General features: G+C 53.3%; 1 protein-coding gene across 1 annotated transcript; it reads left to right on the top strand.

Moving 5' to 3' along the window:
* The first annotated feature begins 9,392 nt into the window (after window positions 1-9,392).
* On the top strand, window positions 9,393-14,316 carry cbln1 (cerebellin 1 precursor). The gene is made up of 3 exons (XM_078210256.1): window positions 9,393-9,953; window positions 10,802-10,921; window positions 13,229-14,316. The coding sequence occupies exons 1-3, from the start codon at window positions 9,702-9,704 to the stop codon at window positions 13,424-13,426; spliced, it is 570 nt and encodes a 189-aa protein (XP_078066382.1). The 5' UTR covers window positions 9,393-9,701; the 3' UTR covers window positions 13,427-14,316.
* Window positions 14,317-15,253: the final 937 nt, after the last annotated feature.

Below are 15,253 nucleotides of genomic sequence, written 5' to 3'. Positions count from 1 at the left end.
CCTGGACCATTTCTATGTCCAGAAGCTGCTAAAATCACTGGTGAATCGTAAACTACTCTACCTGAACTGTAACACTGAATAGCTTTGAGGAGAATTTGGCTGATCTTTCTACCCCCTCTTTTGTTTGGGGAATTTGGCTTGGTTAGGGGAATTTTACAGTAACTTCATTGTTGGGTTGATGTAAGCCTGACTTGTGACTAATAAATAAACTTTAACTTTACTTTGTGCAGAAACCCGCTTACGTTTTTTTCCCAGTCTCAAGACATCTTCTGTCCCACTTTCTCTTGTACTTTCATAGAATCATAGAATCCCTACAGTGCCGAAGGAGGCTATTCGGCCCATCAAGTCAGCACTAACCACAATCCCATCCTGGCCCTATTCCCGTAACTCCACATATTTACCCTGCTGATCAATCCCCTGACACTAGGGTTAATTTAGCCTGGCCAATCAACCTAACCCACACATCTTCGGTCTGTGGGAGGAAACTGGAGCTCCCGGAGGAAAGCCACGCAGACATGGGGGAAAAGTGCAAACTTCACACAGACGGTGACCTGAGGCTGGGATAGAATCTGGGTCCCTGGCGCTATGAGGCAGCAGTGCTAACCACTGTGCCACTGTGCCGCTGTTAACTTTATTAATACTACTTACACACAAGTGTACCACTTACATACAACTCACAGTCTAAAGATGTGGAGGTTAGGTTGATTGGCTATGCTAAATTGCCCCTTAGTGTCAGGGGGATTAGGAGGGTAAATATGTGAGGTTGCGGGGATAGGGCCTGGGTAGGATTGTTGTTGGTGCTGTACTGCAGGGATTCTATGAGATCAATTCTCAGCATTTTACAGCCTTTTCATACATTAATATAATTTTTAAAACTTCCACTTTAAGAACTAAGCTGAATCTTTGTGAATAACTTTTAAATGATGAAGCAATTCTTTCTTTTCAATCTCTTCTCAACATGTTAGAACATAGAACATAGAACAGTACAGCACAGAACAGGCCCTTCGGCCCACGATGTTGTGCCAAGCTTTATCTGAAACCAAGATCAAGCTATCCCACTCCCTATCATCCTGGTGTGCTCCATGTGCCTATCCAATAACCGCTTAAATGTTCCTAAAGTGTCTGACTCCACTATCACTGCAGGCAGTCCATTCCACACCCCAACCACTCTCTGCATAAAGAACCTACCTCTGATATCCTTCCTATATCTCCCACCATGAACCCTATAGTTATGCCCCCTTGTAATAGCTCCATCCACCCGAGGAAATAGTCTTTGAACGTTCACTCTATCTATCCCCTTCATCATTTTATAAACCTCTATTAAGTCTCCCCTCAGCCTCCTCCGCTCCAGAGAGAACAGCCCTAGCTCCCTCAACCTTTCCTCATAAGACCTACCCTCCAAACCAGGCAGCATCCTGGTAAATCTCCTCTGCACTCTTTCCAGCGCTTCCACATCCTTCTTATAGTGAGGTGACCAGAACTGCACACAATATTCCAAATGTGGTCTCACCAAGGTCCTGTACAGTTGCAGCATAACCCCACGGCTCTTAAACTCCAACCCCCTGTTAATAAAAGCTAACACACTATAAGCCTTCTTCACTGCTCTATCCACTGGAGTGGCAACCTTCAGAGATCTGTGGATATGGACCCCAAGATCTCTCTGTTCCTCCACAGTCTTCAGACTGTTAATGTAGATGTTAATCTACACTTTTTGGAAATTGAAGCTGATTTTTCTCTTTCAGCAGTTTCAAACTGATCAATTATTTTCAAATTTGTTCCAGCAAATTGGGCTACTTTTTTTTTGGTTTTCTTATGTGGGGGTCTGTGGTGGGGGGCTATTAATGACCAACCAGCACCAGTACAGATTGAGATGGAAGCCATGCAATTTCCACATACCCACTTAATCTGCATCATTGTAGTGTTGACGTAAGGCAGTTCCAGTGCTGTATCCTCTTTGTCTGAGCTGCTCTTGGGCTCTGCACACAGCAGGGGTGGCTGACCAAGGCCTAGGGGAGGAAGATGCACTGGGACTGGTGTGTCTGTAGGATTAATCTCCCTGGGAGTGACCAGGAGCTCTGTTGAATTAGGGAGAGTGGCTGCGTTTCAGAGTTGGGACATGCATTCACTGAGGCCTGTGGACAAGGTTGCCTGCCACTTCCACAGACGGGGATTACTGCTGGTAAAGCAAAAGATCTGAGATGAATCTGGGACCCCAGTCCACCTCACCTCCCCACCACCCACATGGCATGGTTCCTGGTATTTTGTACCTTGTACGTGAGCCATGCCTGGAAGGTAAGGTTGTATATGTGTTCCACTGCAGAGGACGCAGCTTTCAGGACATCCTGAATGAAGCACAGACATCTCACTCTGCTCTGTGTGGAGGTATAGGTGGGAGAATGGCTCCCTTACAACCCTGGGTGGATGTGGTCTCCTGTTGTGAACCATCTCACCCTCTTCCTACTCTCAGTCTCCATGTCATAGTATACTCGAATGATAATGTCTACTGCTCCTTTCTTAAAGTTACAAAGCCAATGCTCAGAATGGACCGGGCAAACTTAAATCCATCCCTTGCTTGTTCCAGAAACCAAATTCAAAATCCAATTGAATCCGATTCAAGGTCCCCACAAGGGAGACAAACAGGATCCAAGCTGACAAGATGAGACATTGCACCCCATCTTGGGTTTGATCTGACGCTTGATCTTAGCCAATCTGGGATCAATTGGTTTGTGCAGAAGCCTTGAAGCCAGGATCAAGTCCTCCAGCCACGCTACTCCCTCCAGACTTCAGCAACTTTCAGAACTTTTAAAAACCACCCAAGTCTGGAACAATTGCAGCAATAGCCAGTAAAAATCAATCAACAACTAGTTTTTGTAGTTTTTTAAATATTCATTCATGGGATATGGGCGTCACTGGCTGGCTAGCATTTATTGATTTTGATTTGATTTATTGCTGTCACATTTATTAACATACAGTGAAAAGTATTGTTTCTTGCACGCTATACAAAGCATACTGTTCATAGAGAGGAAACGAGAGAGTGCAGAATGTAGTGTTACAGTCATAGCTAGGGTGTAGAGAAAGATCAACTTAATGCAAGCTAAGTCCATTCAAAAGTCTGATAGCAGCAGGGAAGAAGCTGTTCTTGAGTCGGTTGGTGTGTGACCTCAGGCTTTTGTATCTTTTTCCCGAAGGAAGAAAGTGGAAGAGAGAATGTCCGGGGTGCGTGGGGTCCTTAATTATGCTTGGCTGCTTTGCTGAGGTAGTGGGAAGTGTAGACAGAGTCAATGGATGGGAGGCTGGTTTGTGTGATGGATTGGGCTAAATTCACGACCTTTTGTAGTCCCTTGCAGTCTTGGGCAGAGCAGGAGCCATACCAAGCTGTGATACAACCAGAAAGAATGCTTTCTATGGTGCATCTGTAAAAGTGCTCATTCCTAATTCAGTCCTAGTTGCCGGAGAGCATTTGAGGGTCAACCCCATTGCTGTGGCTCTGGAGTCACATGTAGGCCAGAGTGGGTAAGGACAGCAGATTTCCTTCCCTAAAGGGCATTAGTGAACCAGGTAGGTTTTTCTGACAATTGACAATAGTTTCATGTTGATCAACTGTTTGGATAGCGATGGTGGGGCGTCCACGCTACTTCTGAATGAAATGTGATTAGGTGGGGATTTGGTTCCTATATCACACTTATGGTGTCAAATCAGTGTGATTGTTGATTGATGCCATGGTCTGCCTACTCTACCTATTCTGACAGATGCTTGGCGTGGGTGCTAATACCCTCACCGAGATGATGCCTGGCACCACTGGCACCTGAGGTGTGCACACATTCCACCATTTCGGATCCCTAAGGTCACTTGTCAGTGCCCGGCGGGCACACCTCCGACTTTCAAACATATCAGCACTGTCCCAATTTTCATCTTTGGTTAAAATTGCCCCGCCGTGTGTGCTGACTTAGACATGAAAGCTGCGTCGCAGTTTCTATTGGAGTATAAACAGACCCCCCCTCCACCCCTTCCCCAAAGAGAGGAGTTAAAGTGTAAACCACTCACATTCGAACAGATTAAAGTTACCAATTCATTATGCTGCCGCTGCATTATTTGCGGTCTTGTGTACAATGTTAAACCGTTCAACTATTGGAGGACAGTTGAAAGGAAGCGACCGTCTTTCAAACAGGAAAGCGTGTTAGTTATTCAGTTATACCCGCAGGGGCATTTTAACACTGAAATTCTACAGAATGCTACAAGAAAAACAGAATAACAAAACAAAACGAATGCGCGCTTTTTGCAGCTTTGCCTGAGTTCATAACAAGACAGAAATGTGCGGACAGACAGGGAGAGACTGGAGCTCAGAGCGGAATGAGAGCGCTGCGGCTGGCCAGGCTGCTGGGAAAGAGGGTGCTCTGCTGGGGTCGCTGAGGCAAGGAGGGAGAGGGAGGGGGGAGTAGGGAGTAGGGGAGAGGAGAGGGGGTAGGGGAGGGGAAAGGGGGTAGGAGAGGGGGGAGGGGAGGGGAAGGGGGTAGGGGAGAGGCGTAGGGGAGAGGGGGTAGGGGAGAGGGGAGGGGGAGAAAGGGGAGGGAAGAGGGGGAAGGAGGAGGGAGGGAAGAGGTGAGGGAGGAGAGGAGGGGCGTAGGGGAGTAGGGAAGAGGGGAGTAGTGGAGTGGGGGAGGGCGGGAGGGGAGGGGGAGAGGGAAGGGGGGTAAGGGGAGGGGCTAGCGGAGAGGGGAGGGGAGAAAGGGGAGGGAAGAGGGGGAAGGAGGAGGGAGGGAAGAGGTGAGGGAGGAGAGGAGGGGCGTAGGGGAGTAGGGAAGAGGGGAGTAGTGGAGTGGGGAGGGCGGGAGAGGGTAGGGGAGAGGGGAGGGGAGGTGGAGAGGGGAGGGGAAGAGAGGAGGTGGAGGGGGGTGGGGAGAGGGGAGGGGGTAGGGGTGAGGGGAGGGGTAGGGGAGGAGAGAAGGGGAGGAGGGGAGGAGAGTAGGGGAGAGGGTAGGGTAGAGTGGAGGGGGTAGGGGAGGGGAGGGGAGTGAGGGAGGAGGAGAGGGGAGGGGGTAGGGGAGAATGGGGGGGAGAGGGACGGGGGAGGGTGATGGGGAGGGGGGAGGGGAGGGGGGAGTAAGGGAGAGGGGAGGGGAGGGGAGAGGAGGGGGAGGGGAAGGGGAAGGGGAGGTGGGAGGGGGCGAGGGGAGAGAGGGGTAGGGGAGTAGGGGGGAGGGGAGAGGAGAAGAGGGGAGGGGGGAGAAGGGAGAGAGGGGTGGGGGAGTAGGGAGTAGGGAAGAGCGGAGGGGTCTAGGAAACAGGGGAGGGAGGGGGAGCAGGGAAGAGGGGAGGGAGGGGGTAGCGGAGGGTGATAGGGGAGTAGGGAAGGACTAGGGGAGGGAATGGGAGGAAGCGGGATGGAGTAGGAGAGGGAAGGGGAGTAGGGGAGGGGGAGGGATTAGGGGAAGGAGGGGGTAGGAGTAGGGGAGGGGGAAGAGGGATATAGGGAGAGGGGGAGAGTGAAAGAGGGGGTAGGGGAGAGTGGGAGAGGAGGAGAAGAGGGGGGAGGGGACCCGGGGAGAGAGAGGGAGGTAGGGAGAGAAGCGGGTGGTAGGAGAAGGGGAGGCGGTGAAGGAGGAGGGGGAGGGCATGAAAGGAGAGGGGGGGTGTGCAGGGGAGGGGAGAAGGGGTGGAAGGGGAGAGAGGGTGAGGGGGAGGGGGACAGAGGGAGTGTGGGGTGGGGGCTGGGTACTGGGAGGAGAGGGGAGAGAGGGCAGTGGGGGCTGGGAGAGGGGAGAGAGGGGGGAGAGGGGTTGGGGGGAATGGGAGGGATGGGGAATGGGAGGGAGGGGGAATGGGGAATGGGAGGGAGGGGGAATGGGGAATGGGAGGGAGGAGGGGGAGTGGGGGAGAGGGAGAGTGGGGAGTGGGAGGAAGGGGGAGAGAGGAGTGGGAGGGGGTGAGGGGAGTGGGAAAGGGGGGAGGAGGGGTGGGGGTTGGGGGAGGGCGGAGAGGGGAGGGAGAGAGGGGGAGAAGGAGAAGGAAGGGGAGGGAGTGGGGGAGGGGGGAGTAGGGAGTGGGGGGGAGTGGGAGGTGTGGGGAGTGGGAGGAGGGGGGGTGGGGAGAGTGAGGAGTGGGAGGGAGGTGAAGTGGGGAGTGGATGGGAGGGGGAGTGGGGAGTGGGGGGGGGAGTGGGGAGGTGGGAGGGGGCGATGGGAGAGAGGGATAGGGGAGTAGGGGGGAGGGGAGAGGAAAAGAGGGGAGGGGGAGAGGGGAGGGGGTGAGCGGCGGGGGGAGGGGGATCGGGGAGTAGGGGAGGGAGAGGGGGAGAGGGGAGGGGCAAGTAAGGGAGAGGGGAGCGGGGACGGGGAGGGGGGAGGGGGAGGGGAGGGGAGGGGTAGGGGGAGGGGGGGAGAGGGGAGAGAGGGGCGGGGGAGTAGGGGAGTAGAGAAGAGCGGAGGGGTCTAGGAAAGAGGGGAGGGAGGGGAGCAGGGAAGAGGGGAGGGAGGGGGTAGCGGAGGGGGATAGGGGAGGAGGGAGGGTCTAGGGGAGGGAATGGGAGGAAGTGGGATGGAGTAGGAGAGGGAAGAGGAGTAGGGGAGGGGGGACGGGGAGGGGGGAGGGGAGGGGAGGGGGAGGGGGGAGAGGGGAGAGAGGGGTGGGGGAGTAGGGGAGTAGGGAAGAGCGGAGGGGTCTAGGAAAGAGGGGAGGGAGGGGGAGCAGGGAAGAGGGGAGGGAGGGAGGGGGTAGCGGAGGGGGATAGGGGAGGAGGGAGGGACTAGGGGAGGGAATGGGAGGAAGCGGGATGGAGTAGGAGAGGGAAGGGGAGTAGGGGAGGGGGAGGGATTAGGGGAAGGAGGGGGAAAGGGGAGATAGGGAGAGGGGGAGAGTGAAAGAGGGGGTAGGGGAGAGTGGGAGAGGGAGGGGACTCGGGGAGAGAGAGGGAGGTAGGGAGAGAAGGGGGTGGTAGGAGAAGGGGGGGTGGTGAAGGAGGAGGGGGAGGGCATGAAAGGGGAGGGGGGTGTGCAGGGGAGGGGAGAAGGGGTGGAAGGGGAGAGGGGGTGAGGGGGAGGGGGACAGAGGGAGTGTGGGGTGGGGGCTGGGTACTGGGGGGAGGGGAGAGGGGAGAGAGGGGGGTGGGGGCTGGGAGAGAGGGGGGAGAGGGGTTGGGGGGAATGGGAGGGAGGGGGAATGGGAGGGAGGAGAGGGAGGGGTAGTGGGGGTGTGTGGGGGGGGGGAGGGAGAGTGAGGGAGGGGAGTGGGGGGAAGGAGAGAGGGGAGTGGGAGGGAGGGGAGAGGGGAGTGGGACAGGGGGGAGGGGGTGGGGGTTGGGGGAGGGCGGAGAGGGGAGGGAGAGGGGGAGGGAGTAGGGGAAGGAAAGGGTGGGAGTGGGGCAGTGGGGGGAGTGGGAGGAGTGGGGAGTGGGAGGGAGGGGGAGTGGGGAGTGGGTGGAAGGGTGAGTGGGGGTGGGAGGGAGGGGGAGTGGGAGAGAGGGGGAGTGGGAGGGAGGGGGAATAGGCAGTGGGAGGGAGGGAAAGGTGGAGGAAGTAGAGGAGGGAAAGGGAGGGGGAGGAGGGCAGGTGGAGAGAGTGGAGGGAGGGGAAGGGGGAGGGAGGGGTGTGGGAGGGAGAGAGAGTGGGAGGGGGAGTGGGGGGGAGTAGGGGGGAGGGGGAGTGGGAGAGGAGTAGGGGGGAGGGCGAGTGGGAGGGAGGGGGAGTTGGGGGAAAGGGGAGAGGGGAGTGGGAGGGAGGGGAGAGGGGAGTGGAAGGGGGAGAGGGGAGTGGGGGGGACAGGGAGAGGGGAGTGGGAGGGATAGGGAAAGGGGAGTGGGAGGGAGGGGGAAAGGTGAGTGGGAGGGGGGGAGAGTGGAGTGGGAGGGAGGGGGAGGGGGAGTGGGAGGGAGGGGAGATGAGGGTGGTAGGGAGGGGGAGAGGGAGGTGGGAGGGAGGAGGAGAGGGGATGGGAAGGAGGCAGAGAGATGGGTGGGAGGGAGGGAGAGGGGAGGGAGGTGGGAGGGGGGGGGAAGGGGCAGGGCGGGGGAGAGCGGATTGGGGAGGGTGGGGGAGGTGAGTGGTTGGGGAGGGTGGGGAGGTGAGTGGGGAGGGAGGGTGAGAGGGAGGGGAGGGTGGAGAAGGGAGCTGTGGGGGGGAGGGAGGGGACAGTGGGGAGCAGAAGTTGGGAAGGGGGCGAGGGATAGTGGTGAAGGAGGGGGTGGTGGAGAGGGGCAGTGGGAGGGAGGGGGAGTAGGGGAGGGGGAGGGGAGGGGCAGTGGGGAGGGAGAGTGGTGAGGGTGAGGGACAGTGGAGAGTGGGGAGGGAGGGAGGGACAGTGGGGAGTGGGCAGGGAGGGAGGGGGAGTGGGAGGGAGAAGGTGAGGAACAGTGAGGAATGGAGAGGGAGGGGGGAGTGGAGAGGGAGAGTGGGCAGTGGGGAGGGAGAGATGGAGGGACAGTGGGGAGTGGGGAGGGAGGGATGGAGGGACAGTGGGGAGTGCCAGGGAGGGAGGGGGAGTGGGCAGGGAGGGAGGGAGGGACAGTGGGGAGGGAGGGGGAGTGGGCAGAGAGGGAGGGGGAGTGGGCAGAGAGGGAGGTGTGTGGGCAGGGAGGGAGGAGGAGTGGGCAGGGAGGGAGGGAGGGACAGTGGGGACGGAGGAGGTGTGGGCAGGGAGGGAGGGGGAGTGTGCAGGGAGGGAGGGGGAGTGGGCACGGAGGGAGGGGGAGTGGGCACGAAGGGAGGGGGAGTGGGGCAGGAGGGAGGGACAGTGGGGAGGGAGGGGGAGTGGGCAGGGAGGGAGGGGGAGTGGGGAGGGAGAGTGGGGAGTCAGGAGGGAGGGGTGGATGGACAGTGGGGAGTGGGCAGAGAGGGAGGGAGGAAAGGAGGGAGGGGGAGTGGGCAGGGAGGGAGGGGGAGGGCCAGTGGGGAGGGAGGGAGGGGGAGAGGGCAGACAGGGAGGGGGAGGCCCAGTGGGGATGGAGGGAGGGAGGGGGAGTTGGGAGGGAGGGGGAGTGGGCAGGGAGGGGGAGTGGGCAGGGAGGGAGGGGGAGTGGGCAGGGAGGGGGTGTGGGGAGTGGGCAGGGAGGGAGGGGAGTGGGCAGGGAGGGGTAGTGGGCAGGGAGGGAGGGAGGGGGAGTGGGCAGGGAGGGAGGGAGGGGGAGTGGGCAGGGAGGGAGGGAGGGGGAGTGGGCAGGGAAGGGGAGTGGGCAGGGAGGGAGGGGGCTCTGCTTTGACCACATGCTGCCAGTGCTGGGAGCCGCTGAGCTGCTGCCCCCTGCCCGGGAGTGAGGAGGGCAGCAGAGCTGACGGCTGATTGGCGGAGGGCGGGTTGATTGACAGGAGGGGCAGGCGCTGCAGCCAGTCAGGGGGCGGCAGCGGCGGGGCGGGGCGGGGCCGGCCTCCAGTTGCCTGGCAGCTCCCGGCCATCAATAATTCACAGCGACTCTGGGCGCAGCGCTATGTATTCATCTGTGCGTCTGCTTGTCAGGGGCCCTTCTTCCACTTCAGGGGTCATTTAATTCTTGCTAGAAACGGAGAAAGAAGCGAACGGGAGACGCCGGCACTGAGCGGGGGGGAAGAGGGTGAGAAAATAACAGGAAAGCAACATTTGAAAACAGAACACAAAAAGAGGAAGAGGATCAGTAAAAAAAACTCCAGAGGAAAAGAGAGAAACTGGATTCGATCAGGAGATAAAAGGAGCAAGCGGCGCTTCAGAGAGTGTGGAAGTCGGCGGTGTCTCTCGACATGTTAGAGTTGCTGTTCGCGGCGCTGTGCTTTGCGGGACTGGTGTGCGGGCAGAATGAGACTGAGCCCATTGTGCTGGAGGGCAAGTGCCTGGTGGTCTGTGACTCCAATCCCACCTCGGATCCTACAGGGACTGCGCTCGGGATCTCTGTGCGGTCTGGCAGCGCCAAAGTGGCTTTCTCAGTCATCAGGAGCACCAACCACGAACCCTCAGAGATGAGCAACAGAACCATGATCATATATTTTGACAATGTAAGTGGCGTGGAGGGAGGGAGAGGGGGATATTGCTGCTGCCTTTTTAATGGATTTCTCCTCTTTCCCTTTCTCCTTAGTGTCCGAAGATGTGTACGTGTAGGGGGTTACGGGAAAAGTGCCTGGGTGGGATGTACCTTTAGAGAGTAGGTGCAGACTGGATGGGCCAAATGGCCTCCCTCCGCACTGTTGGGATTCTATGACTGGGGGTGGGGGGGATGAAGGAACAGAATAGCAGGTTTAACTGTGTCCAGTGCGAAATACCGGGTCCCCCCGAGGTGGCCTGTTGGATCATTTTAGATGTTTGTGTTCAGGTCCACTTCTCACAGCTCAGCAGGGCTCCCAGCAGGTGCAATGTAGCGGGCGCCCAGGTGAGGGAAATATAACTCGGGGAATGAGAAATCCAGAGTTGGAGGAAAGTTACTGAGTTTTCATTCGCGGGGAACTGTATCAAAAGGCAGGGGAACGGGGATGTGAGCCTAATGACTCGCCATGGGAAGAAAAAGGGGATAATTGAAGAAATGTTCTTGCAGAACTGGCGGTGTCGTGGAATCTGGAGTGGGGTATAGTGCCAGCGGGCTAGTTAATACAGTGAATAGACAGGGCGACAGGAGGGCAGAGGGGGGAAGATGGGAACGCAGCGCTTTTAAATAAAGTAGAAATGGCCAGAGTCTTTGTAAATACAAAGTTAGCCAGGGCATTAACTGACACTTAGAGAACCGAAGCTGCTGTTGGTTTATGATTCTCACAACTCACATATCTGTCAAATGCTCCATTCTCCCTGCTCCTCTCACCTTGGCGTGTCTGAATCGCCCCAGTTTGGTGACATTGGCTCTGTCTGCTTTCAGATCCTAGTCAATGTCGGCTCTAATTTTGACTCGGAAAGAAGCACCTTCATCGCGCCAAGGAAAGGGATTTACAGTTTTAACTTCCACGTGGTGAAAGTGTATAACCGGCAAACCATCCAGGTTAGTGGATTTCAGACACTCTCTTTTATCTCTTACTCGGGAGAACACGGGGTTGGGTTTTAAATGATTCAGCGCTTGCTTCCCTTCCCGTCTCATAATGAAATCCTTCAGGCGCTCAGTGCCTGGCGGAGCAGCCCAATTTATACAAAGTCAGGAAATTAACTGCAGCCTTATCATCGCCGCAGAAGGCCCGGGGCAACGGCGGGTTCGAGGAATCCACAGTTGCTATTCAGGACATTCCGGCCACTCGGTGTTTTTCAACATTGTGTCTCGGAAGATTTGACATGACTTGTAAACAGACCATAGAAAATGCTGGTGAGTGAAAGGTTAATTAAAGGTCATAGATAGTTGTTAGCAATACAAAGGACGGGCGTCAAAATAACAGCTGGTAACCAGAGGCTGTCCAAGGGCTGATTTATTTATTTAGTGTGGGGGGAGGTATATTTTATTCTGAGGGTACAGAAAAAACTGATATCAACGAATGTCCCCAGTGTCTATAAGGTTGGATGACACTGGGCGGGGATGGGGGGGGGGGGGGGGGGGGGATACCCTACCCTCCACAGCTCCACAAGACGAGGGCTCCGCCTCCTATTCACCCTTACTATTCCATATTTTTATCAATCATTTACAATATTACGCTACAAGAGCCATTGGCAAAAACATCCCGCACACTATCACAGCAAAACACAGCCGCTGCTGTAATAGTTCAGAGGTAATAAGAAAATCGCACGAACAAATTCCATGAGATCCAAATGTCACTTGATGTCTGAGCATTGGAACTGGGAGGTAAAGTATTCCAGTTTTCAGCAAGGCAGTTCCATCGCTCACTCCAGGAGAGAGGTGGCTCAACAAGGGTTGTACAATCCCATCTTTACACTGAGTAGCCCTCTCACCGTTACAGAGCAGCCGGCAGGATTGGAAGTATAGGACGTTTCCTTTTTCATTCAAACACACTGCACAAATACATCAATTCTGTGTGTTAAAAAAAAGCGTTATTTTACGAACAGACTTAGCCGAATCCCCTTTTAAATTATGTGTAATTGACAGTAGCTTTCAGGCATGACCCACCCCCACCCCCAGGGTAATTGGTGGATGTGTACATTTTACCGTATTTGATAAATAATACGCCGAAAAAAACAAAGATCCACTTATTCGCTCAATATTAAGGTGTGTTTGTTTGCATGTTAATTATTTACCTTAAATGGGGAGTTATGTTAGTGAACTATAACTTGACACATCCATCACTGTTGACTGAATGTGCTGTCTTTATCATAGAAATCATAGAAACCCTACAGTGCAGAAGGAGGCCATTCGGCCCATCGAGTCTGCACCGACCACAATCCCACCCAGGCCCTACCCCCACATATTTTACCTGCTAATCCCTCTAACCTACACATCCCAGGACTCTAAGGGGCAATTTTTTAACCTGGCCAATCAACCTAACCCGCACATCTTTGGACTGTGGGAGGAAACCGGAGCACCCGGAGGAAACCCACGCAGACACGAGGAGAATGTGCAAACTCCACACAGACAGTGACCCGAGCCGGGAATCGAACCCGGGACCCTGGAGCTGTGAAGCAGCAGTGCTAACCACTGTGCTACCGTGCCGCCCCATTTTTTAATTTGTTAGACATTTTTAAAAATGTTAGAGTAAAATAAAATGTACAGCATGCAAACCAGTCCATGGCAAGTAATAACTTCCATTTACCTTATCTATTAAATAAATAGTATGGAACCTCGGAGGGTGTCATTGGTGCCTTGAATAGGTCTTTTTTTAAAATAAAAGAACATTGTAATTAAAATGCTCGAGCAGACAATAAATATATTCGAGAAAGCAAGTTGATTTTGAGTAATGAGAAACAGGAAAGCTGCCAGTGTTGGCAAAGTGAAATTAACACATGAAATGCTGGCAGTGTACAGGAGGTCCATCCCCATCCCCAAGAGGTTAACAGTTGGCTGTGGCTTTTCCGATCTGAGGGAAGGTAACACCTGAATGGTTCAGCTGTGATGCCCTTTCCAATAAACGCGCGAATCTGCTTATGGGCTCCCCATTTTTCTGTTTTAATTGGGATTTCCACCACTGATCTTTCCATGTTTTATTTTTAAACCATTGTTGACCGTAAACTTGTTACATAAGCAAACCACCCAGCACACCCTAACCCTAACCTCACTAGAGAATTCTTATTAATTTTCAGACAACCTACGCATTCGTGTCGCTTTGAACGCTTAGTTTACCGATGCCACGATCTATGTAGGTGCCGATGACAGAAAATGATGGCATGACTTGAAACATTTGTTTCTCTGTAGGTGAGTCTGATGCTGAATGGCTGGCCGTTGATCTCAGCTTTTGCAGGAGATCAGGATGTGACAAGAGAGGCTGCGAGCAATGGAGTGCTGACTCAGATGGAGAAGGGAGACCGAGCCTATCTGAAACTGGAACGAGGGAACCTAATGGGAGGCTGGAAATACTCGACTTTCTCCGGATTCCTGGTTTTTCCGCTTTAAATGAAAACCACCTTGTTTTTTTTCCCCCGAACCCTATACCGTCACAAGAGGGTTGATAACTTTTTGTTTCCCCAACAGCGCAAGTGCGTCTCAGAGCTAGACAGAAAACTTATATTAAAGGGACAGTATCCCATTTGGTAGCCTACATTCATAAGCACCAATTAAGCGTACCTTCAACCTTGACACTCATTCATGATTTATTATCGATTTAGTATAAGAACTAGATCGACCGCCACTTAAAAAAATTGTGAAAAATTACCACTGCATAAATACGTTTAATTGGCTGTTTCTTCTTAAACGGAAGAAAAAAATATAATTCTGTAAATGTTTCTAATTTTCACCGCTATAGACTTACTGTCCGGGTCCGGCTGCCAATACTGTCTGAAGGGTTTGTCAGGGGCAGTTCTGTTAGGTCTGGTTGCCAAAAACGATACTGTCTCTTCAACAATGTAAGAAAGCAGAAAAAACATGCTTCCCTCTGCCTGTATATGTCTGCTATGCGGAATTCTAGAGATGGTTGCAGCCCCAAATGCAGCATACATTACGTTTCTTTGATTCGCCTTTGTATTTCTATACCCTATAGATACAGTATTGTCAATTCCGCGACAGAAGGTTAACAGTCTATATAACCAAGTATAAGCCTTCAAAAAAACCCGGAATTATGGTAATTTTGACCTAGCCAAATGAGGACGATTAGTTGTATTTCAGTATTTCAGTGTATTCTGTGGAGGCTGCTAAGCGTTCTGATGCATATCTGTCGTTTTTGTTCCAGTATAATGTGGCCATATTGAACGGCAGAAATATTATGAAAAGTTGATCACTGTAATATATGTGTGAATATTTATAAAATTGAATTTTGCTTTATTTCAATAAATTTTAAATGTAACTTTTATTTTTGTTAACCAGAAATCATGGTTGGTGCGCATATTTTCTTGTTCTTCCATAGCTGTCCGTTCACTCTGAAATGAGACACAAAAAGGGGCGATGGGTCGCCAGCACGTCGCTTCTAAGTTATCAGGTGAACGGTGGGTCATTGCCAAAAGATACAGTTTGGCGGGCAGAGCAAAGCAGATAACTGTCGAGTGAAATTGGTCCCACAAAAGCTGGAGTTGATGCGCTGTGGGAAAGTTGCACCTCCATCAATATTCGCGCTCCACTATTCAGTAACTATTGTGTCTGTTGAGTGGCTGCATAATTCAAGTCACTGGCACCGCGTATGCATAATTCCGTGTGTGCTGGTTAATCGCTAACACAATTCGGCTCGGTGTAGAGATTGGGATATTTCAAAGCATTAGGGCAGCATGATGGCACAATGGTTAGCACTGGCTTAGGTCACTGTCTGTACGGGGTCTGCACGTTCTCCCCGCGTCTGCGTGAGTTTCCTCCAGTTACCTCCCACAGCCTGAAAGACGTGCTGGTTAGGTGCATTGGCTATGCTAAATTCTCCCTCAGTGTACCCGAACAGGCGCCGGGGAGTGGCGACTAGGGGATTTTCACAGTAAATTCATTGCAATGTAAGCCTACTTGTGACTAATAAATAAACTTGAATAAGATTTTTTTATATTTGGAGAAGAACAAGGTGTTTGTTCTTCTGGTGAATAGAGACAAAGGTTGCTGCTTACATTTGCTATTTCAGTAGAATCTTATGGAATGAGCACCTGTGTAGTTTCAACTGTTCAATTTAGTTGAACTCCATGCGTTCTTGAATCTTGAGATTTTTGATTTGAGGAGTCCTCACTCGCTTCAGCTCATTTGTGCCTCATTGGAGGACAGCATTCTTTATAATTATTACATTTCTTTTTAACAAGGACTGCCCTGCACTCTCAA

Source organism: Mustelus asterias, chromosome 4 (assembly GCF_964213995.1).
Source record: "Mustelus asterias chromosome 4, sMusAst1.hap1.1, whole genome shotgun sequence".
NCBI lineage: Eukaryota > Metazoa > Chordata > Chondrichthyes > Carcharhiniformes > Triakidae > Mustelus > Mustelus asterias.
The sequence above is the reverse complement of the archived record's forward strand: the minus strand, read 5'-3'. Positions and strand labels throughout refer to the sequence as shown.